The 22665-nt window shown below is 40.4% G+C and overlaps 1 protein-coding gene across 1 annotated transcript; it reads left to right on the top strand.

Moving 5' to 3' along the window:
* The first annotated feature begins 1286 nt into the window (after positions 1-1286).
* On the top strand, positions 1287-21523 carry LOC139698146 (leucine-rich repeat-containing protein 4B). The gene is made up of 5 exons (XM_071597069.1): positions 1287-1366; positions 4783-5014; positions 12138-12471; positions 15209-15540; positions 21074-21523. The coding sequence occupies exons 1-5, from the start codon at positions 1287-1289 to the stop codon at positions 21521-21523; spliced, it is 1428 nt and encodes a 475-aa protein (XP_071453170.1).
* The last annotated feature ends 1142 nt before the right edge of the window (positions 21524-22665 follow it).

Here is a 22665-nt window from a genome sequence, read left to right as displayed (position 1 = left end):
ACCACGTCGTTTTCAGTCAAAAAAGAAGGCAATGCTGACGGTTTTCATGGATTACAACGGTGTAGTGCATCATGAATTTTTGCCAGAAGGCCAGACAGTAAACAAAGAGTATTATTTGGGCGTTATGAGACGTTTGCGTGAAGCAATTGGCCGAAAGAGACCAGAAATGTGGGCAGAAAACTCGTGGATTTTGCACCATGATAACGCACCGTCGCACAGTGCTATCATTATTCGTAATTTTTTGACGAAAAATGCAACAAATACCATCCAACAGCCACCGAATTCACCTGATTTGGCTCCCTGTGACTTCTTTCTGTTCAATCGAGTTAAAAAACCATTACGGGGAACGCGTTTTAGCAGCCGAGAGGAAGTAATGGAAAAATCGCAGGAAGCACTGATGGACATACCGAAAACCGAATATAAAAAATGTTTCGAGGATTGGATCAAGCGCTGGCATAAGTGTGTTGCAGTCGATGGGGATTACTTTGAAGGGGACAATATAGATTTAGATGAATAAACTTGTATTTTTAATTTTCTGAATAAATTCCGGGAAATTTTTGATCAAGGTAGTATATCATGATAACAAAGATGCCAATGCACATCAAGGTTAATTAAGTTAATTGAGTTAATTAATATAAAAATAAGTAAGCCAGATAATAAATTAAAAATTTTATCATTTGAACCGTAAAAAAGTGTAACAATTTTATTAAATGCGACAAAATTGTTAGAATTTTTCAGGGAACAGAGGTCCCAATTATTTGAGTCTCCCACGATATGCCCATGGAAAACAGTCGTCCTGTAACTTGGAAAGTAAGTTCTGGCAGGTGAAGGTCTTTTTACCGCAGGATGAAAAACGGGTCCTCTTGGTATCATTCCTATTAAATGAGAAAGCTCTCAAGTTTAAAAAATCGAGACAAGAAAATAGGAGGGCAGGGAGAGAGAGGGAAAAATTTCGGGACTGCCGATACGAAAACGGTCTTGCCCTCCTCTCCCTCCTTCGAATAATACGTCGAGGACGGAAGGCACATTGGTCCTCCCCCTTTCTCACCCTTGCCACCGCACTGACAGCGAAAAGGAAAAAGGAAGAACAGGAAAGGATTTGAGGGCCATCCCTCCCTCCCCTTCCCCCTCCTTCACCCGCTAGCCCTCGAAAGATGTCCTTCGCCCGGCCCTTCACCTCCCTTTCCCTGCCTCCTCACGACGAGCCGGAGCGAATTAATCATTCACAGGTGGGGTCGAGGGGGAGGGAAGGATACAGATGGGAGAGGGGAGTAGGGCCCCAGGAAATGGGCCGGGGACTGGAAAAAAGAATGGCAAAGGAATTGAGGATGGAGCGGTTGAGGGTTGTTATGAGGGTGTTAAGGAGGTGAGGGGGTGGATTGAGGAAGGTGAGGGGGGACGGGGATATCAATTTGCGGAGCGGAGGCCTTAATTCCTCGGGCTGTTTCGCGGTTCACCCCTCATCCCCTTTCTCCGCGAAGGGAATAATGGATTTAAAGGCTTGTGGGGGGGGGCAAGGGTTGGTTTAGATGGATAAGGGTTAGCAGACAGCCTCTCTCCTCCAGGTATTCCTTTCTCGATCTTTTTTCATATCTACACGACGACGGATGGGAGAAAGGGGCGGGCGGGTACATGAGATTTTCATGTGGGGTGAGCTAGGCGTAAGGGGAGAGGGGACTGGACTGGAGGAATGTTTCAGATAAAATTTGTGAGCGGGGTGGGATGGTGTTGTCCCTAATGGCGGAACCTAACGAGCGGAGGAATGCGAGGCCGGAATTTCGCTCGTGGGGGAGGGGGGATAGGGGAATGAAATAATAATAATAAAAAACGGAGAATCCGTTAAACCCTGGCCATTGATTTGAATAAAAAATTAAAACGGGGCCGTGGAAAGTTTCTCGTGGTTTCGGGGTAACTCGGTGGTGAAGTAATTTAGCCACGACTCGCCCTGGTCGACGCCGATTCATTTTCGAGGACCTATAATCACGAGGAAAACATTCCACACGGAATAGGATTGGCTCGGGAGCATCGGACCGTGAATTTGAGGTCGCAGCTGGGGCTCCATTCACGAGATTGACAGCATGTTTCAAGTGAAGTGTCAACTTCAGTATGTTATGCTCTTCAAATGCAGCTTACCATCAGTGAAACGAGTAGAAACCAACGTAACGATAAATTCCGCATTACAGTAAGAAATTAAGTTAAGAACTAAATTCACGGATAAAACAAGCTCAGATTCACGAAACGCTCATATTGCAAGTACCAAACAAGGACAGATCAAAAGGGCAGTACAGTTCAAAAGACTATTTTGTTTTTACCTGCAAATATACGAGTTATGTTCCAAAAGTATCGCGAATTTTGTATTTCCGCGGGTTGTGTATATTTGATTTTCGATTATTTTGTGGCGAAGGAACAAAAATTGGCTTTTGCACCATGACAACGCCCCTGCTGACACATCGTTAATTGCGCGCGAATTTTTGGCCAAAAACAACACACACCTGATGCCGCAGCCATCGTATTCCCCAGATCTGGCCCCCAGCGACTTTTTCTTGTTCCCGAAACTGAAGAGGCCCATGAAAGGACGACACTACGCTACGATTGACGAGATAGGGACTGCATCGAAAGAGAAGCTGAGCCAAATTACAAAAAATTATTTTTGAAGTGCTTCCAGTGCATAATATCTAATGGGGATTACTTTGAAGGGGACAAAAGAGATATTCATGAATAAATAAATAATTTTTGAAAAAACACAAAAGTCGCAATACTTTTTGAATAGACCCCGTATGGTATCTATTCACAGTTCCTGTGCTTCCTTCCTGTTTTCCGCTTTCAGCTTCACTTAATATCTGTCCATCTACTCACATGCCAAGACTCGTACCCTGTATTTATCTGAGCCCACACATGTTAAGAAATGTGTTTGAATCATCATCCTCTTTCGGTATAATTGTATTTTTTCCACATCGACTATTTTGCGAATCTCACGCTTCCTACGGGGCGAAATTGAAAACCTCCTAAATATAGCGATATTCTGTGAAAGCTGTAAATATGAAAATCTTAATACAAATCTACAACGATGTTTTAAAAACACTTGAGATACGCAAGCAACAAAGACTCTGAATAACAGTTTCTTCAGTGATTCGATGCGTTAAAAACCATAGAAATAAATCTTTTTTGCCAAAAAATAATATTAAGTAGTTTTAGTTCCTACTATTTATATCTTTAATTTTTACAAAAAATGTCCCTAATACACTTTCTGATACAGAGCTCCTAATTCTTACGAAAAATTATTTGTGCCAAGCCATTCCACCCTTTTGAATGTTTTTCTGTACCATTATTTCGCTTGTTCAATTATAAATGACGCTATCAAATCCTATGCAATTTAAATTTGTATATTAAATCCTCTCTCTCTCTTTCACGCTTCATCCTATTCTAATTATTTCGTCCCGTTGATTAGTAAACTATTTCATTTTTCCTGATACATCCAGAATTAATCCCTTCATGAAATGGAAAATAGCGAAGGGGTGACTCCGCTTTCATGAATAGGATAACAAAAGTCTTTTGCGATTTTCTCTTTCAGTTAAAAACATTCTTCCCTATGGAAATACGATTAAGTATAGCCATATTTGGGTTAGAAATGCCAGTAGTTATGACGAAATTCATGGATTTTTATTTTGTCTTTTTAAGAAACCAAATTTTTACATTCTCATCGATCGGATTGTTGATAAAAAGGAGAATTATACCCTCTTTTGAAAACAATCATAACGGCTCTCCACAATTCCACGAACTGGAGGAACTTCGTTGTTCCAAAAGAATCGCCTTGACGCCTGAAATAGCAATCAATAACCTCGTCCACTTAAAAGTCTCCATCCATGGAAGAGGGTATTTTATGCATGTGTTGAATATTGCTTTGGCGACATGGTTGAAATGAAACATTTGAAAAAGAATTGATTCGTTTTTCCTTGCGTCCGAAGTTCGCCTAGATACAGGCAGATGTATACATGCAGTAACCCCAGTACACGCAGTAATAGAGCAGACTGGGATTGGAGGAGTTCTGGTCTTGAATTTATAAAACATGATGATAACTAAATCTTTATCTTACGCCATTTAGGCAACTCTTTATAGCAAAATAAATCAGTTCTAATTCCCGATAACTTGGGACATCTACTCACAGCGATTTCCAAACATGCACTTTTATTAATTAAATGCTCTTATCTCCTTTCAATAGTTTTTTGAAAAATATTTGACACATGCCAAGGATATTGCCATATGTATTCACTTAATATTACTTTATCACGGATATTTAGGATGCTATACTATTGAAAATCTTTTCAACCAAGCGTATTTCGTTTAATAAGTACTGGAATATAATCCAGAGTATCAAAACTATTTTATTAAAACATTATTGAGGGTGAAAAAAACTGAGAGCGTGTTTCTTGAGGTTATGGATCTGTTCTACAGCATTAAAATTGACGCTTTAATAATTTTGAGAAAATTCTCGGGCGTGATAAAGACGTACTCCAAGCACAAACTAATTTTTCATGCGGTATTCATAAATTTTTTTAAGGAGGAATTGTTCGATATGGAAGTGGAAGCATATTTTACTTCTAATACTCCACTGAATAGTTTATTTAAAATTACATGAATTTGAAATGCATGACTACAGTCTCAGTGCGTCCGTAAATCTCAAAAAGTACGCCAGTCATTATTTATCCCACTATATACTGATAATGACGTCCCGACACAGCATTACTAGATTAACCCGCCTCTTTTTTCTCGTGTCGTTTGCAGGGAACCCGGCCTCAGGGGCGCCCACCGACCCCCGCCGGGGAAGGCGGGGGCCATGTGGCCCCTGGCCTACGGGGGCCACGGCCTTCTCCTGCTGCTCCTTGCCGCCGCCTCGGGCCGATCGCTGGGGGACCCCAGCGCGTCCTCAGCCGCCAACTCGGCCGCCGTTGCCTCCGCCTCCTCCACGGTCGTCACGCCGTGCCCACCCGAGTGCATCTGCCTCTCGCACACGCAGGCAAGTGACCACGCGGGCAGACCCTGGCTGACGGTGTCCCCCACACCCCTTAAACCTCAAGGGACGGTGGATCAAATAGCTTACTAACCAATCCCATTGTCTTCCTTTTCCTTCCTATGGCTTCCATAGTAGTAAGGATCTGTGAGGTGCGAACCCCACCCGCCCTGTCATCAGTGTCAAACCATATCATCAGTGTTTCAATCCTAAGATTGTTTGTTCTTTCAGAGATTAAGATGTTTACAGCAGCCCTCCATTCTTCATTCTGTCTTAATTATTACTTCCTGATAACTTCTCTGCTTTTAGTCCTCCTCAGTTTGTTCTGTGTCCTCTTGGTTTTCTTCGCGGGATCTTCACTTAAATTTTCCCTTCTATTATGTCTCTGACTTATTCCATGTGCCTCAAGCTGTGTCCAATCCATTAAGTACTTCTTTCCCATAGAGTTCTCCTAATGATCCTTTCCTGTTCTCCTCATCTTTACACTTCCTCGTACATAAATTCGTCTCTGAATCAAATACACGATTGTTATTATGAAGAAGTCAGCCGGATTAGTCGGGTTGGTAACGTAACCGTCCACTGACCTTAAGGTCGTTCCAGAGACTTTTCGGAATCATAGGGGCGCAGGGTTTGTCAGAGGCATCAGGATACTAAAACAAAGCAGTGTACCTGAATAAGGTGGGTTTTTGAAAGACTAAGAAATTAAGAACTGAGGCCAAAGAGCTACGCCCTGCCGCATGGAACTATAGATAAACACTCTAACACCTTGCATTACATTATTTTCTTCCTACCTTCATTCCGTCCAACGTACGTATTTTCCATCCCCACTTAAAACTCTTCTTTCAGAGTCCTCGATGGTCCATTGCAAAGCATTGTCCTGCATCCCTTTTTACGAACTCCCTGTTTTTCTCAAATATCTTCTGCCCCTTCGATGCCCTAATAATGACAATTTCCTATTTTTAAGTTTAACTTGCCGTCTCTAATACCGTTTCCATCCTTCTAAGTACCCAAATTTAAGAGTTATATCGAATTATGTGGTAAAAATCATGAAGACGCCTTTCCTCAGAAAAATTTAGTATATCGTGCCTGGTGACAGGAGTTTTCAATAATTTTCAAATTTCAACAAGATCAGTTGAATTAGGTATTTCCAAAGAATCAACGTAATTCATTAAAAACTATACCCGAGTTTTTTTAATTCATGGAAATCCCGAAAAAATATTAAAACCTTGAATCAAAACACTACAAAATACTTAATAATTGAATTAAATTTAAGTGCTCAAATAATTACGAAACGATATTTTCATTTGTGAATTATTGCAATGATACATCTTCAATAAGATTTCTCCAGACAACTAAGTTAAACTATCAAAATGTAATAAAGCACCCTTCCCGCCTCTAGGGAATACAATAGAACGAGTAAAATTGTTATATCTGACTCCAGCTAATACAAACTCTGACAGACCACTCATTTTTCCAATGTTTCCCAAAATATCATGCAAAAACTTTAAGAAGGGTTGAAGGTATAGTAGAAGAAAGGAATATATTTTGAAAGTGTCCAGGTTAGTTTTGCATACGTTTCTAGTTGGTTAATACTACCTCAATAATCGGGAGTTTTTTAACCAACATTTTTACTGATGATTTGATTTAGTTGAGTTAACGATAAAATCATGAAAGAGGAATTTTCATGCATACAGAACTTTATATCACTAACACCTAGTAGACCTATGCAATTATACTTTTCACCCATGTGCCTTGTCAAAATAACTACCACAATTATCCCAATAACAATTCACTTGGCGAGAAAGGCCGGTGTAACTTGGATCATCTTTGGTAAAAGGCATGATAGTCATAGCCTTACTTTGTGGAAAATTGCCAATTTTTAATCAATGATGGTAGTCCACCATATCACGCCTGAAATGTCTCTTTTTATAGCCTTAATTGTTTAATTTTAAAGAAATCAATCGTTAAAGAAAGGACTTTGATATGAGAGTAATATCAAAACTATCAGTGAATGATTTTAAACTCCCTATGGAAATTAGCACAACGGGATATTAGCATGCCAAAAATAATCGATATACCCAAATTAATTTCCTACAGCTAACGAAGGTAATCTTTGGGAATATATGCAATAATAGAAATAAAATTTCTAAAAATAAAAGGCATACGCATCTCTACCTCATTATAATTAGTTGAATTAAAACAATCAATACTAAAATCAAATTTATTAGTAAAATCCATAAAATTGTGCAATTTTTTGGAAAATAAATACAAATATCCTAGTGGAGAATTGAATTTCTCCATAAAAATTACATAACATCGAGATATCCGTTTTGGTATTAAAACTCGATTAAACGTTGATAACTGGAACTAGAGAGACTAAGTTTTGATTCAGTTAGTTCACAAAAATATGCGTTGTATTATGACGCCAGAGTGATATAACTGCGTCAATAAACTGCTGCCAATGAATTGTATCATTAAATACCAATAGTTAATTTCATGCCGAGTATAAATAGTAGCCAAACGAAAATATTATTAATTCTATTCATGATACGAAAATTAGTCTAAATTAATTCCTAAAATAAATTGCTAAAACGAAAGGTTCGGAGTCTGGAGCAGACCTGAGTTTTTACACCGTCGGTTTCCTCATATGTTTTACTGCAGATACGTGAATGGAGACTCTTAGTTTTCTGTTTCCACAGCCCCGTTTCCGCGATCTCAGGTCCGTGTAAACCTTTTCCCCAAGTATCAAATTTGGCCAAAACATTGCATCTGGACTTTCCCCAACGTTGTGAAAATGACCGCAAAATGCAATAAAGTGAGGAATGAAAGAGCATGAAATAGAAAGGGGATAGTAAGTGTAAATTTCCTCGTGTGAACAAAAATTCATGCCTGTCTGCCTGCTGAATCCACCGAAAATATCGCTACACGTTTTAAAATTCGGGTGAAACGTGAAGGCAACTCGTAATAAATAAAATTACACCTCAAAGTTTTTATTCCGCAGATATGTTATTCGCTATTCACTCTCAGATTACAAAGCAATAGAAAAGCGTGAATTTTCCAGAATAGTATGCTGTAATCGTTAGCAACAACGGACTATCATTTTATACCAGAGTATCAGTTTTCATTTATTGGCAGCCTACTGAAAAGAGGGCCGGTTGATGAGGGGCCGCACCCTTGACGTACGTTTTTTCAGCCAGGAAATTATCCTACCCGGACCTCGCCTGGAGCAGACCCTCCTTTCATGATGGGCCAGTGGCGACTGCATGCATCACATGACCAAATTACGAGGTCCGTCGGGCTTTGATTGCAGCGACGATCTTCATCTCCTCGCTCATTCTCCTCATGATGCCCTCGTTTTGCACACGCTCGCCCGGACTGATTTCCTGCCCAAAGGCGGTAGACCCTCCCCTCAAAAGCCTCGAGCCCCCTCAGCGAGGATTCCGCAAGAACACATATGTCTTCGCGTCAATCACAGGAACCAAAAATAATGTTTATGTAGTGAATGCTGCAGTTGTTAAAAAAATGAAATGCTAATGCCTAAGTTTTAAAAAATTAAGAAAATATGCCCGTTGTTATGTTTATTGTCTTACGCAATATATTTTCAACAGTGAAAAAAACGTCGTGATCAAGAATTCGTTGATTTTCAACAAAGATATATACGAGTAAATATGGACAAAAAAGTTAAAACTTATTTTATTAATGAGATAACTAATTTAGCTTTTAGAAAGAAAATTAAACATTAGAAAAGGTTAGGTTTGTTTTCGAAGTTTTGAAGCGGCTCTCTAATGCTGGATTATATTTAGAAATATAAAAGAGATAAAAGTATGGAATGTGGTTTTTCATCAATCCGAGTGCTTAACACTGCAACATTAAAATCTCCAACTTGCACGACATTTAACACCCTAGCAATGAATATTAAAATAAACTATTACAATGACATATCTTTATTTTGATATTCAATGATTTTCTGAAACCTGATTGAATGTTCAGGAATTAGGCTTAAAAATAGCCGTACCCATTATTTTAAAGTTCGACTGAATTGTGGGAGTCGAATTCGCTTTAAATTTTTTAACATAATTAACTACCTTCACAACTGTATTTATTTAGTGAAGTTCAATCTCAGCGTAAAATAAATTCGTATCTTTATACAAATAAAACCAATATACTACCGTAATCAACATAACAGTTTCAGGTTTAACTTTGTGGAATTCTTTCATGATGAGGGTAAAAAACGAAACTTTGTACTTACACATAAAGATTTAATATTTCACGACCATGTTTTCGATGCTGCGCACCATCGCCAGGCAATTACAGAATGAATTGCATAGTTTATGTGGATAGCTTCCTCTGGTGCACAGTTTTAACTATAAAACTTCATTTATTTTGAGTACAAATATTAAATTACCATTTCTGCTGATATATTTGTAGCTGATCAATATCAGAGTCTCGAGGTGTGTGTCATCAAGCGGAACGCCATCTTTGATGGGAAGTTAAGGGTGGCATATTGAAACTCTGACCCAACGTATGAGGCATTCCACGATTCATATCCAAGACCTGCTTCAATAAATAATTTACAAATTTTCTATAATCTACATTTAACAAATACCCGGTATCACCAATCGACCAATTTCATAACATCTTAAAAAAGCTCATCACACCTTATAAATAATGTGAAGAGATTTTTTTCACCCGAGGTGTGTCAATCTTTCTTTCTTCAATCAATGCGGTTGAATCTCCCTCCCCCTTTATTAAATCTCACTACTTCCTTTGGTGCCCGGACCTCTCCCGGCCCTCTCATTGGACAACAGTTACGACCTTTTCTATGGGAGAGAAAATGATTCCGGCTTAATAAAAGCGAGAGAGCAGATTAAACGCGGGGACTCAGGTGCTGCTTGAACTCCGTCACCAGCCGCGTGAAAATCGCCGGCCGATGGAAAATGGTTGACGGGGAGGGTTTAGCTGGGAGGGGGCTTTCCTGGATTTCCTCACCCCTTTAACCCGAGAGCGTGCTTCATCTCTCTCTCTCTCTGTTCCCATTCCCGGACTTGGACCCACCAATACATCACCGCCACCACTGCAACACCTCCCCTCATCTCTCATCTCATCACACACACGGCCCTTCCCCTCTCAATCGAGAATAATAGGAATTCCATCGCGTTTTCCCAGGGTGGATTTTTGGATGGATTTCGGGTCCTGACTGTCGCCACACATTTTGCATCGAAGGATTAATTGAGACTCTTCACCTGCCCTCCAATGGATCTGATCCCTATTATGACCAACCCGGAGGGTAAGGATCGAGAGCTTTCGGAGGCTTAGAAAATGCGGAACGATTGCACTGCGAATTCGCACATGTAGAGCTCCGAGATTCTTCTATATGACCATGATTGCGCTTCGGAGAGTTTAAAACGGTTGCATATAAAGACACTTTCTTTGAGAAAATGCGGTTGAAAGAGTTATTTGGTTGTAAAATATGTGTCGTTAATTTGTACTATAACCGTATTACTTAACTTGATACCATTCGAAGGAGGTTAGATGTACCCTTTTTTATTATGTTTTGGTATATTGTTTGTTTTGTGCATTTATATTTCGTTCGTAAGGTATACATAATTTAAAACTTACCAAACAAATAATTGATATCTTGTCAGGGATAGAACATTTCAAAGGACTCAAAACATTCAAAAAGCAAATAAAATTATACAAAAAAAATTAAGAAATATGCTACAACAGGAGATTTCATATACTATATGTTTAAAAAAATAATTTTATTAATAGAATTTATAGTTCATAGCGAAATAACGATCCAGGCATAGAACAATCCACCATGGACTCCTACGACAATAACCTTAAAGTATTCGCGTGACATCTTGTAACTTTAAAATCCGCGTCTTGTGTCGGTAACACCCCATATAAAGCTCATTTAATCACACCAATTGCCTACAGTAACACTTAAGCTGATTTGTAATCAATTACTTGTATCCCAAATGGCCAATAAGTTATTACTCAAATGGGAATCTTTCAAATTCGCACTAAAGGTTTGGAAAATAATGGAAATGCCTAATTTGATGTGGATTTTTGTCAAATGAGCGCAGAAAAATGGTTTCCAAATATTTTTATAATGTTTAAGAAAAACATTCCCTAAAAGCTATCATGCATTTTAGTGATTTACTAAATGTCTTATGCAACTCTAATAATCAAACTTTAGGACTCTTTTAAGATTTGCCGCACACACGCCAGATGGGTGGGTGACGATTAGAAACCCATTTGGAGTTTTCAAAAAAGTAGTCATTGGGATTGAACAAAAAGAGACTACAGATATCGTTTTGAAAGAGACAAGGTAATCGTGAAATGAATGAGATAATTACCTAAATGGCGCAACTGAGTGAATAAGTTGGATGAAAGTCACGTATGAATCACAAAATGAGAGCTCCTGGAACCTTATATGAAACCTTGTCATTTTTTTGATTCTTCGAAATAAATAGAGAAAACTGAAGCTAATAATCTGATTTACTAAAAGATCTATTCAGAATAATGGCACTTCTCTCAATTTATTCGCTAGTAATTCTTACCGAAAATTAGATGATTGAAGCTCTATTTTCTTTCCAATCCCAATTCTCACAGTCTTAAATACCTTCCCAGTCTTTCATCCATATGCATATGCCTTTGGTCCATTTTTTCATCTCCGTAGGGTTCATAAATACTTTTACTCATCTCTTCTTTCCCGTCCCACGGAATCTTACCACGAAAAACTACTCCCGCCCCTACCATTGTTGTCTGCGCCGCAAAACACTCTCGCCCTCGTCGCTAAGAAGGACAATATCCAGGATGGTGTTTGGATTTCGGAGTCTCAAATGTATACTCCTCCCCATTATCCCATATTCCCACCCCAGTACACCCTTGTTTTCCTAAACAATATGAATGTTTGCAACCTAGCGCATTAGCTTGGTACTCTCCCGTGAAACGCGTTGTGCAAGGCAATAGGATGCTACCTATATTGCAAAACGTGTCGTGTTTGCAGGCTGAATATTTGATGGAAAACTAGGAAGTTTTTATTCATCACGTTGCCCCGATATGTTTCATCAAACCTAGTCAAATAATTAAGAAAACGACTCCTCATTTCATCTACCCTCAGGTGCTGTGCAACACGGGGGGTCTGACCGAAGTGCCGCTGAAGACCCTTCCGGCTAGTGTTGAGAACCTCTCTCTGGCCAAGAACGACATCCCAGTGATCAAGAGCGACGCGTTCACGGGCCTCCGAGCCCTGCAGCGCCTCTACCTGGACGGAAACAACATCACCGTCATTCGGCCGTTCGCCTTCCGAGGCCTCCCGCGCCTCCGTGAACTCTCCATCACCAACGCCCCGCTGACGGCGCTCTCGCAGTTTGCCTTCGCCGGCCTGCAGAACGTCTCCCGCATCCTTCTCCCGCACAACCGGATCGCCCGCATCGAGGGATACGCCTTCGCCGGTCTGTCTACGGTCCCCTCTGTTTCTCGCGAGGAAGCATTCATCCCTCGAACAACTCGTGGTCACAATAATAGGGCGCGTGCTTAAACGTTCTTCAAGAAAACATAACGGTACCCAATTGAGAGAATAACTATATGGCGAGTATAAAGATCTCAGAGGTTAACTATCATTTTTTTTTAATTCTTAATTCTTACTGTAGGACAAAGCAAGGCCAGTGCTGTAGGTACTAGCTAAGCACTTCCCTTATGTTGTTGTTTTAATATCAGTGTAGAAAGAAGGGCTCCATGGGAATTTGAACTACAAAAGAAGTCTTAACTCCATTTGTTTATGAATTGGATAAAGAACGAGCATTCAGAAAAAAATGTTTATTTAAAGGATGAAACATCCCTTTTAAAACTTAGACCCCTTGGGATTTTTAAATTTCAATTATTCTGATTGTTAATACTCCTCAACTCTCGAATTCGTGGAAATAGCGTGGTGAGTTGTAAACGTATTATTATCATTGTACGATTACTATATCTTGCGGTTTGTTTTGAATGCGTAATGCTCCGTTTCTATACACTGTGGTGAATATAAACTTCTCATTAAGTAAACGTCATTAGCTACAGGCGTAACTTTATAGAAGTAATTTATATTCAGAGAAATAACAGATATTTCTGTCAATTCTTTGAATTACCATGTCTGTTACTTCTGTGAACTCTCCTGCAGTGCTTGCAAATAGTTTGTTCTATTTTTTTATCAACAAACTTCTCTGATTAGCTATAAATTTTGGAGTATTTCATTTTGATGGTGAATGCCGGCGTAAGTCTGCGCCAATTCTAAAAAAGATGGAACTATTTGAAGTGATCCGCCCACCACTTTGGACTGATCAATAGTGCTCTCAAACTGAGAGTGAGAGTTCCATATCCAGAGAACGCGATCGTTCTTCGTTCTCAGGGAGATGACCCCTGTTTTCCTGGTCTGCAAGGGGAGAGAAGCAAAGAGATGAGGGTACTCGATCGACCTCGATCGGTCCTGGGTCTGGATGTTGCTCCTCGCTTGTTACGCACACTCATTCCCTTGATACGAGCCCACGAAATGACAAACGAGTCGAAATCGGATATCATCAACCTTCTCGACCTCGCATACAACACGCTTCGTATCGGTGCAGATATTCCCGATTAATATACGCAATATACTCTACCGGGTAAATACTTTCGGATATTCTTTTATAGCTGTGTGGCTAGGCCTGTCATTGAAAATAAATCACGTGAATAAGACTCCAAAACACAGTGCAGTCTCTTATTGGATTGCTGATATTATGATTGTTCGATCGCTTTTGAACCACAGTTTTGGTCATTTTTACGATTTGTCGCCTTTTTGAAAGATCCAAAATCTTGTACTTTGAAATCATATACACTTCATCCTAACCTTGGCTTTAATCCGTAAAATAAAAGCTAGGGATCATACCAATGCTTCCCTGAAGTAAAATATATTGTTGTCCATATTTATCTATTTTTATCGCAATTTATTTTTATGGGTATTACGACGTTAACTGGACCAATTTTCAAAATGAATGAATGGTGGTCATTTCCTTACAGCCTTCATTTCATGCAAACTGCACCATGATTTAATTTCACTTAATTAGAGCTATACATACTTACGATTATTACGATCACACCATTAACCATAACCGTACCTATACCCACACTGTCGGGATCGACGCAACTTTTCATCTTAATTTGAAGTGCCACCTAATTTTTTCTCATGCCCTTAAAAACCAAGAAAATCGTACGCCACCTAAGAGATTTACAAATTTGAGTGTAAAATAAAAAAAACTCTCTTTAATTTCGCGAAATTTTGCTTTAAATTTTTTTACCTCGCTACGTTCGTGAAAGCTGCCGCTCAAATGCAATGCCAGCCTTAGCTTCTCACGCACCTATGCGTGATCGCCTGAAGAGCATCCAATCCCCCTTCCCTATGATGAAAAATCTCATTTTGACACAAAGGAAGATTCCTGAGTCCTCTAGTATTTTAGGCCGAGCTATTCCTATATCTGATATCTGTTGCGATTTTTCTGTTATATGATTTCAGAAACTCTCAAATCTGTGTTACGTACATAAATGATCCTGATTCTATCTTACGTCGCGGCACACACAACCATCAAAAGCAAAAAAAAAAATGAGTTCAGCAATTCATAAAATGATAGTGGTGTTAAAGGCACACTAAGGGCTTTCTTGCTGTGCGTTTTTTAAGGTTACTCTGAGATACTCTCTGGGAAAATAGTAATTAATTTGCGACTTCTAATAACGCAAAACGCTATCTATGCATAGTTATACTTATATTTCTCACATGTATGACACGCTTAATGAGGAGGCATATGAGGACTACAGCCCCTCAAAAACTTAAAAATGTAAGTCATTTTTCAATCTGGTATCATAAATAGCCGTAAAATAATTTAAGTTTTCCTCGAAGAGTGTGCATAACAATTATTCTGCCTACACCCATGGCCATACATACGATCATTTTGAATTCTCGACATTTCAATTACTTAAACCTTCCCACACCGACTGATCGATGTGAAAAAAGTTGAAGTGGTGCCGATATATATCACACTAACAAATTTTCATGACAATTTTTCAAACCACTGTGATTCCCACTGACGGTTAGACGAAAAAAGGTGTGATAGGTTATCAGTTTCGGCCCTTTAGAATGTTCTAATACAGAGTGCATATATGTAATCTCTCTTCCTCCCTCAGGCACCTCCAACGTCCGCCTCCTCCTGTTGCTGCACAACCCCCTGTTGCGAGTGGAGCGAGCCGCCTTCGCCGGCCTCTCCCACGTGGAGCGCCTCGTGCTCCCAGCCGGCATCCGCGCCATCGACCCCGACGCCTTCAACGGTCTCCGCTCCGTCGGCCTCCTTCGCCTCGCCTTTATGGACCTTTCGCCCCCCGGTCTCCGGCCGCACACCTTCCGAGGACTTGCGAGGGTCGCCGTGCTCGCCATACACGAGTCGGACCTCGGCGTGCTCAGGGCCGGCGCCTTCGAAGGCCTCGCCGCCGTCGGATCGCTGGACCTCGTCGGGAACAAGGTGACCGATGCCAATCTCCCCTTGTTGGACAACATGAGTGAACTCCTTGCAATGCTTTTTTTGTTAGATCCCAATCATTTAACATAAACGTTGGACCATATATGGGAGGAGATTGGCACTAGACGGAAGACAAGATGCTTCAAAACTCACGCTCAATATTATGCAAAACTGACCGATGAATACCTGGTAATTTCTTACCCACTTATTAATGTTCAATCAACCCTAGTTCCAACTTATTTTGACCGAGCTCAGGAGATTACGGATCAAAACCAGTTGTCAATTTGCAAGCCCTATAAAGAAAACCGTATGTGTAATCCAAAACACTCCAAAAAAAATCGAATGTAAAACGCAGATGTGATAAGAGACGAAGTATCTTCACAAGTCTCTCCATCATCCCGCCCGCCAGCAATGAGGACGCCTTCCTCGTTTCCATTAATTTTCTTTCAATCTCGCAGTATGGATGGCCACTCAATATACAATCCAATCACCATTTCTATATCTTCCCTGCATTTACAAGCGATATACAATGCAGGAAGGAGTCATTTGGCAATGGAAGCATAGATCTTATGGTCATCCATACAGAAGGGACGGATAACCTTACATTTTCTGTTGAATGAGACTCTGCATATGTTTCACCTTCCAAGTCTGAACTAGAGATGCAGAAAGGAGGGAGCTGAAGCCTGTTATTATATTTATAACTGTTTCATACAAAAGAAAATGGTTTTTTAAAATATTTTTTCTCTCATTATCATTTCCACTTTCTTTTTATTGTTAGCGGAATCAACGGAATCGTCATTATGGACAGTTTTTTGATGATTTAAGAGGAAGAGATGTTAAATTCACTAAAGACTTAAGTTGGGGGACCCACAAACGTAAAGCCTGCGGGGAAGCATATAAAAAATTGGGATTTAATAGACACATTGTCGGAAGTGACTCCAATGTCAGGGAACGTTGTTACCAGACTCTTGTAAGACCTCTTTTAGACTATGCATGTAGCGTATGGGATTCGAGTGAAAAAGGCCTCATTCGGGAAATTGAGGTTCAACGCCGGGCAGCTCGTTTCGTTAAAAACTGTGACGATAAAACGAAAATCGTCACGGAAATCCTTCTAGATTTTGGTTGGGAATCATTATAAGAAAGACAGTTCAATGCTAGGTGTAACTTACTAAATAAATTCAGATCCGTATGTTTCAGCACCGACGTCTCGCAAATTATTCGCACTCCAACATACGAGTACATTGGTTGCTTGGATTATGTATATAAAAATCGGGAAATACGAGTAGATGACAGAACCAGCAGACTCAACGACTCCTTCTCACGGACAATACGGGATCGCAACTGCAGGGTTATAGGTAGCAAAAATTCCACTTGCCACTCTCAGGGTCTAAGAAATAATTAGTTCTTCTCAATTTCATGCACTTTCACTATCCTCGGGTGTTTTGTTGTCAAAACCCTTTCTATTCGCATTACCGCATTAGAATTCATTTAAATAATTTAGTGTTCTTAACAGTATTGCTTGCTCTGGCTTGGCTGTTTGTTACTGTCCCCTTTCATCCCTCGCCTCTCTCTGTGGGGAGACCCTCCCGCTACCTGCAGCGTTGGGTCCATTCCTTGCATGTGTCCTTGGGGAGGAGAGCGCTTAATGTTGCATATCCATGTGGTAGTGGAATTTCGCCTTCTTACTTATCAATTTCTAGCTTGCACGTTATTGGATACATTTTTACTGCATCCTTTGGTGCAATTATTTGTTAGATGATAGGATAGTATTTGCATGCGTGTAGAATGAAAGGATTTTCGCATGAATGTATACGTCACCGTGGGCATAGTTTTGCATGTATGTGTTGATTTTGCAAGTGGTTTTGTTCCTTTTTAAGGGTGGTGACCTAACACACCCCGCCACACACCCTGGCGGCGGCTTGCGGGGATTATGTCAAGGTAGATGAAGAGGTTTAAAATCGAAACTGGATGAAAACAAATTCTCGTGGAAATTGGTTAAGTTGGCAAGCATACAAACGTTTAAACTGAGACGAAACCTAAAGTAAAATTCGCAACTAGAGGAATGATTGCTTGGGTATATCAGTCAAAGAAGTTATCGCTATATGAACTTAATTTCCTATCCATTGGTCAGTTTTTGGAATACTAAGAACTAATAATTACCTAAGTTAGATCATCGAAGATATTGATTAGAATAAATAATCAATTGATTTACTTCAATTATTTTCTTGAGCACTTTTACTGATCGAAAATCAATTTTTAGAGCACATGATTTAAAGATAGGTACAATACCAACGTTATTTCCATGGGCTAAAAGCCGTAAAAACAGTTTTGGTGTCCAGTTACCTGGTTATGGCAACCACGCCAATAGCATGGATTCCAGCCAGCGTTGTCCCGAAAACTCAGAGAAAATCGTCTTTGTCCTGATTACTGATGTTCTTAATCGAGGATTGATCCCAACAACAATACATTTTAATGTATCGACAGTTTTTTTTGTTAAGATGTGTCCACATGAAGTGTTGGTCACGATGGCAGAAATATAATTACGATCTCAATGGGACACAAATGAGGATGGGCAACGAAAATAACTTATTACCTGTGGGACAGGCTGTCAGAATCCAGGTGCGCTTACGTCTCAACCAAAATTAGAAGAATTGACACATTTTAGGACTTATGGGAGGTATTATTTTCGGTAGTGTCTAGAAATCTTGTACTTCCGTTTTAATGCAATGCGCAATCACCGTGACACAGAAGTTTGTCGCATGAATGGGTGTGACGTCAGATTCGCACAGTGATTGCGTCCAACGGAGCGTTAACCACCCTTGGGCTCATCGATGGAATAAAACATGTAGCGGGGAACATGCAATGAATGCGATTACAATAAATTTGCATCGCGATGCCGGTTGAAAGCCAAGATTCGTGGCCTGGTCTGTGATGGAAACAATTACTGGGGACGGAGGTTTAAGACGCGCAGAAGTTTCTACCTAATATAGCGACGAGTTGCACCAAAGTTGGAAACTAATGACATTGAAAGACCGCCTAGAAGAGCTAGATAAAGCACAAAAGTTTCCTAAGTGATAATAGAATTTAGGCCAACCCTTCAAAATATTAACATAAGAAGGCGAAATATAAGGAAATAATACCTGCGAGAGTATAGAAGTATAAAAATATAAATACCTAAATATTTACATTACTTTAAAGCTGGTAGTTAAGTAAAGACTTTAACTATCAAGTTTTTCCATTTTATTCAGAACTGTTTGAGTAATTGATATTGAAAAAATTGAGGTTTTTGAAGCAAAATAAATATTATCTTCACTTATACCGCATTCTCTTGAGTACTAATGGACTTTCATACAGTGCGCCAGAATTTAATTTTCATATAATACATAAGGAATCATATTTAGGATCATGTTTTAATGTTTATCGACGGCGTAAGTCATTTATCCAATGAAATCGTGCAAAGTTTAAAAAATGTGTATAACTCATGTAGTTGCGATCTTAAAATGAGCATTGATAAGTGCTGGTATGTGATTTGTGCTCCAAATGTTCTGACGGAACTTACGAACACGTAATATACCCTGACGAAAAAACACCTAAAAACCCGATTAAGTATGGTTGTGTGATTAATCATTGAAGTTTATTACCGAAGCCCAATATTAACATGCACTCCATTCTCCCTATTTTCCCTCCGAACCATCTTGACTCGGTTTAATTCTTGGATAACGAAACGGCTCAAAAACGCGATTTAAATTTCCCTCTCTATTAAATGAGAAGAGATGGATTTAACCCTTCCAATTTGTCATTATCACCCGGGCTGCTTCACCAAACAATATACGCTCGTTTTTGTAACATATTTTGTAAACACATTTAGCTAAGAATAATAATTTGCCACCAGTGGCTCCAGAATTATGTTAGTTTTACTAAAATATTCGGAGTAATTAGCTAAATGAAAAATTTTAGTAATAACTCTTGGGAATGGGAGAAAAAAGGAATAATAAAAATATCGCGTAATTTTTATCAACTGTGGCATAAGATCTTTTATAAATGATCGGCGTCATTGGCCGGGAGAGTTTTATAGCCAATAAACAATGTGATCAAAGCGGTTCGGTGTTTAATTGCGTTGAGCGTTTGGCTGCTGATCGAAAAAACCTCGGTCCAAATCTCTCCGGATACCCATGGACAATTATATCTGGGCAATCCAGGTGGTATGATCTCATGGTCACCAGGACTTATGGGAAATCGCATGTGGCGCGGCTGGGTAGGAGCCGTCTCCCTTTCCCATGGTTGTAAACCTCACAAGTGTCTAAGTTTGGAGTCGATCTTCACTCTCAACTACCAAGCTTTGCTTTGCTGGATCAGCTTAGGCTTATCAAGGCACTAAGGCACCACGCGTAGTTGACCTAGCTTTGACATGTTCACGGTTGCAAATAAATAGCAATATTAGTGTACCTGACTTATTGTGGGCATTTTAAGTGATTACGATTAAATTATACCTCGAGTAGAGGTAGTATTTAGGGAAGGCGCCCGACAGCTGAGGTCATTTGCGCCATATGGGATAGACAGGAAAGGATGAAGGGTGGAGAGAAACCCGGCGTCGGCTTTAGCCTACTCTTGCCGAAAGGCGCCAAGGGGTCCGCAGCTTAACGTCCCATCCGACGGACGGCGTACTCACTCAAAATGCCCTCCACAAAGAACCTCAAATAGGGATCGAGGCACCTCTGAAAAATATTCAACACCGCCGGGATTTGAACCCGAGCCCTCTGGGTGGGAAACCAGAACGTTATCCCCCGTACCAAGTAGGCAGGAGTATCCCCATGTCACAAGTAGGAAATATGAAAGCGGCAGAAAGGTTTTTTTTACGTTCACTAAAGTAAATAAGAATTTTAAAAACTACAAATTTAACACTCCATATAATCACAGGTGAAATTTGACTTAGTATTATCATGTTTCAATATCAATAGACGGATTCGTTAACTGATTATCATAACTCTCAATCTGTGCAACTACGATCCGGTTTTTTTATGTGCCCTTTTTCGCGGAGATTTTCTTTTGGGGAGAATTGGTGCGACTCGACATTTCTAAAAACGTTGAGGCGCACGTCGAGAGATGAAATTCTCCCTTTCCTAGTCAAACCTTTCACGGCGAGCACACTACGCAGAAGACTTGCAGATGTAAAAATGGAAGCAAGCATCGAGAATCTTGTCTATTATGAGCATGCAGGGTTTTCATTCCTAAATTTTACGCAAATCCGTTTTTCTCGGTTCTCGGCATTCTGAGCTTAATTAACTAACCTCAGGGCATTTACACTAATTATGTGTAGATATGTATGTATCTCTCACAAATTTTTAAGCAGGGAACCATTCTACCGTTTTTTGTTACCTTTGAAAAAAATTAAATAGAAATATGAAATTAATAAAAAATAAAAAGAGAGTCCTGCGTCTATTGGGACATAATAACAGCTTATTTTGGTCCCAAGCCAAGTCGCAAACTGAAATTGGTTTGTCGACAACCACCCCTAATATGTCAATTAAATCCGCAGGTCGACGCCGTGGAGTCCCTCTCGCTGAGCCCCAATAATCGTGTCCGCGCCATCCGCTTTATCAATAACCACCTGCTGGAGACGCCGGCGTCGGGCGCAGTGCGCATCGAGGGCGTCGAGGCGATGACCGTCTTCGGCAACCACTTCCCGTGCGACTGCCGGCTGCGCGCACTCCTCCGCTCGCCCTTCGCCAACGCCTCGGACTTCGCCGCCCGCAACTACTGCATCTCCCCGCTGGCGCTCAACGGGCGACCCATCGCCTCCGTGGACATCGACGCCATCACGCGTAGGTGCCCGCCGCCCAGCGACGAGGACGGCGAGGCCAGCGATGCCGCGGACGCCGCGGCCGCCGCCGAGTCACCGATGACGGCGTCTTCCGGCGTGGTGCTGGGACGCCTCTTTTGGTCCGCCCTCTCCCTCGCCTCCGCCATCGTGACTGCCGCATGCTAATGGGACAAAGAGGCACGTGTGCCTTCGGTCGAAACTTTCTCGTCGCCTGGAATCGATCTGAGGAAAAGTCGTGCTGGGATCACCAGACATTTTCAAAATTGTGCTCCGGAGAAGGGAAACTTCGCGAGGGATTATGGGGAAGGGGGGTCTCAAAACCTTGCTCCTTTAGACCCCTGATGGACATTTTAAAAACGCCCAATTGACCAAATTAAAAGGTTCAGTCAGTGCTGATATATCATTTCCTTAGATCTTTCAACGTGTCTCCGGGCTAAAATTCATTCTGTATTAGCGGAACATATTTCGGGAAGCGTTTGAGGCCACTTTCTGCAGGAAAGATCTTTCTATAGCGAAGGAATACGGGACGATTCAGCTCACAGAAGTGGCTTCTGATCAGTCTAAGACTAGTAGATTAAATTTCTGTCTGCAAGTTCTGATGCTTAATGTAACTGTCAAATGGGGCGTAATCACCTTGCGAAACAGGAGTATGAAAAATGTGAGGGAAATATTCTAATTGGAAATGGGCGTGGCGCATGTGATCATTTGAAAAACGTCCCATTCAAAGTCTAGGTGATGATCAACTGCACGAGGGTTGGACCTATAATATTTTCCCACCATTTTCCCTCGTCTGTTACATGGAATCAACAGATAAGCGGGCAATTCTCCTATTTGAAAAAAATTCGCCTGATGAAAATATAATTATTCTTTTGAGACATCATAACCGTCCCCATTCCGTGTGGGGAAAGTTATTCTGACTTCAGATACTGTCCAAGTTATTTGGTTTATCCAAAAAATAAGTGCAACTCTTTAATTAACAAAAATTACCAATCAAATGAGAGTCCAAATAAAATAAATAGTTGGCCATATTTGATATAGGAAAATTTGCTGACTATTGTAGCATTGACGACTTTGGGAAAGTATATTATTTATTTACACAATTACGTTGCAATTAGGCAAATTTCCTGGTGGCAAAACACAGCAGCAAAATTCATTCTACTCAATATATTTGCTTTAAATCATAAATACGGAGTCTTTTTGATGAGGTTTTCCGATATATTTCTATGCGGAAGTTTTACAATGAAGCTTCTACCAAACGTTACCGAATCTAAAAATCGATAAATTCCGCACTTGAGATGTTTGGGTCG

Source organism: Hetaerina americana, unplaced genomic scaffold (assembly GCF_022747635.1).
Source record: "Hetaerina americana unplaced genomic scaffold, ioHetAmer1.1.p SCAF_8, whole genome shotgun sequence".
Taxonomy (NCBI): Eukaryota; Metazoa; Arthropoda; class Insecta; order Odonata; family Calopterygidae; genus Hetaerina; species Hetaerina americana.
Note: the sequence above shows the minus strand (reverse complement) of the source record. Positions and strands in the feature narration are given on the sequence as shown.

Coding starts and splice junctions, on each gene's coding strand:
- LOC139698146 (XM_071597069.1), top strand. CDS start 1,287: ATGGGCCGGGGACTGGAAAAAAGAATGGCAAAGGAATTGAGGATGGAG. Junction 5,015..12,137: donor TCTGCCTCTCGCACACGCAG/GCAAGTGACCAC, acceptor ATCTACCCTCAG/GTGCTGTGCAACACGGGGGG. Junction 15,541..21,073: donor TGGACCTCGTCGGGAACAAG/GTGACCGATGCC, acceptor TTAAATCCGCAG/GTCGACGCCGTGGAGTCCCT.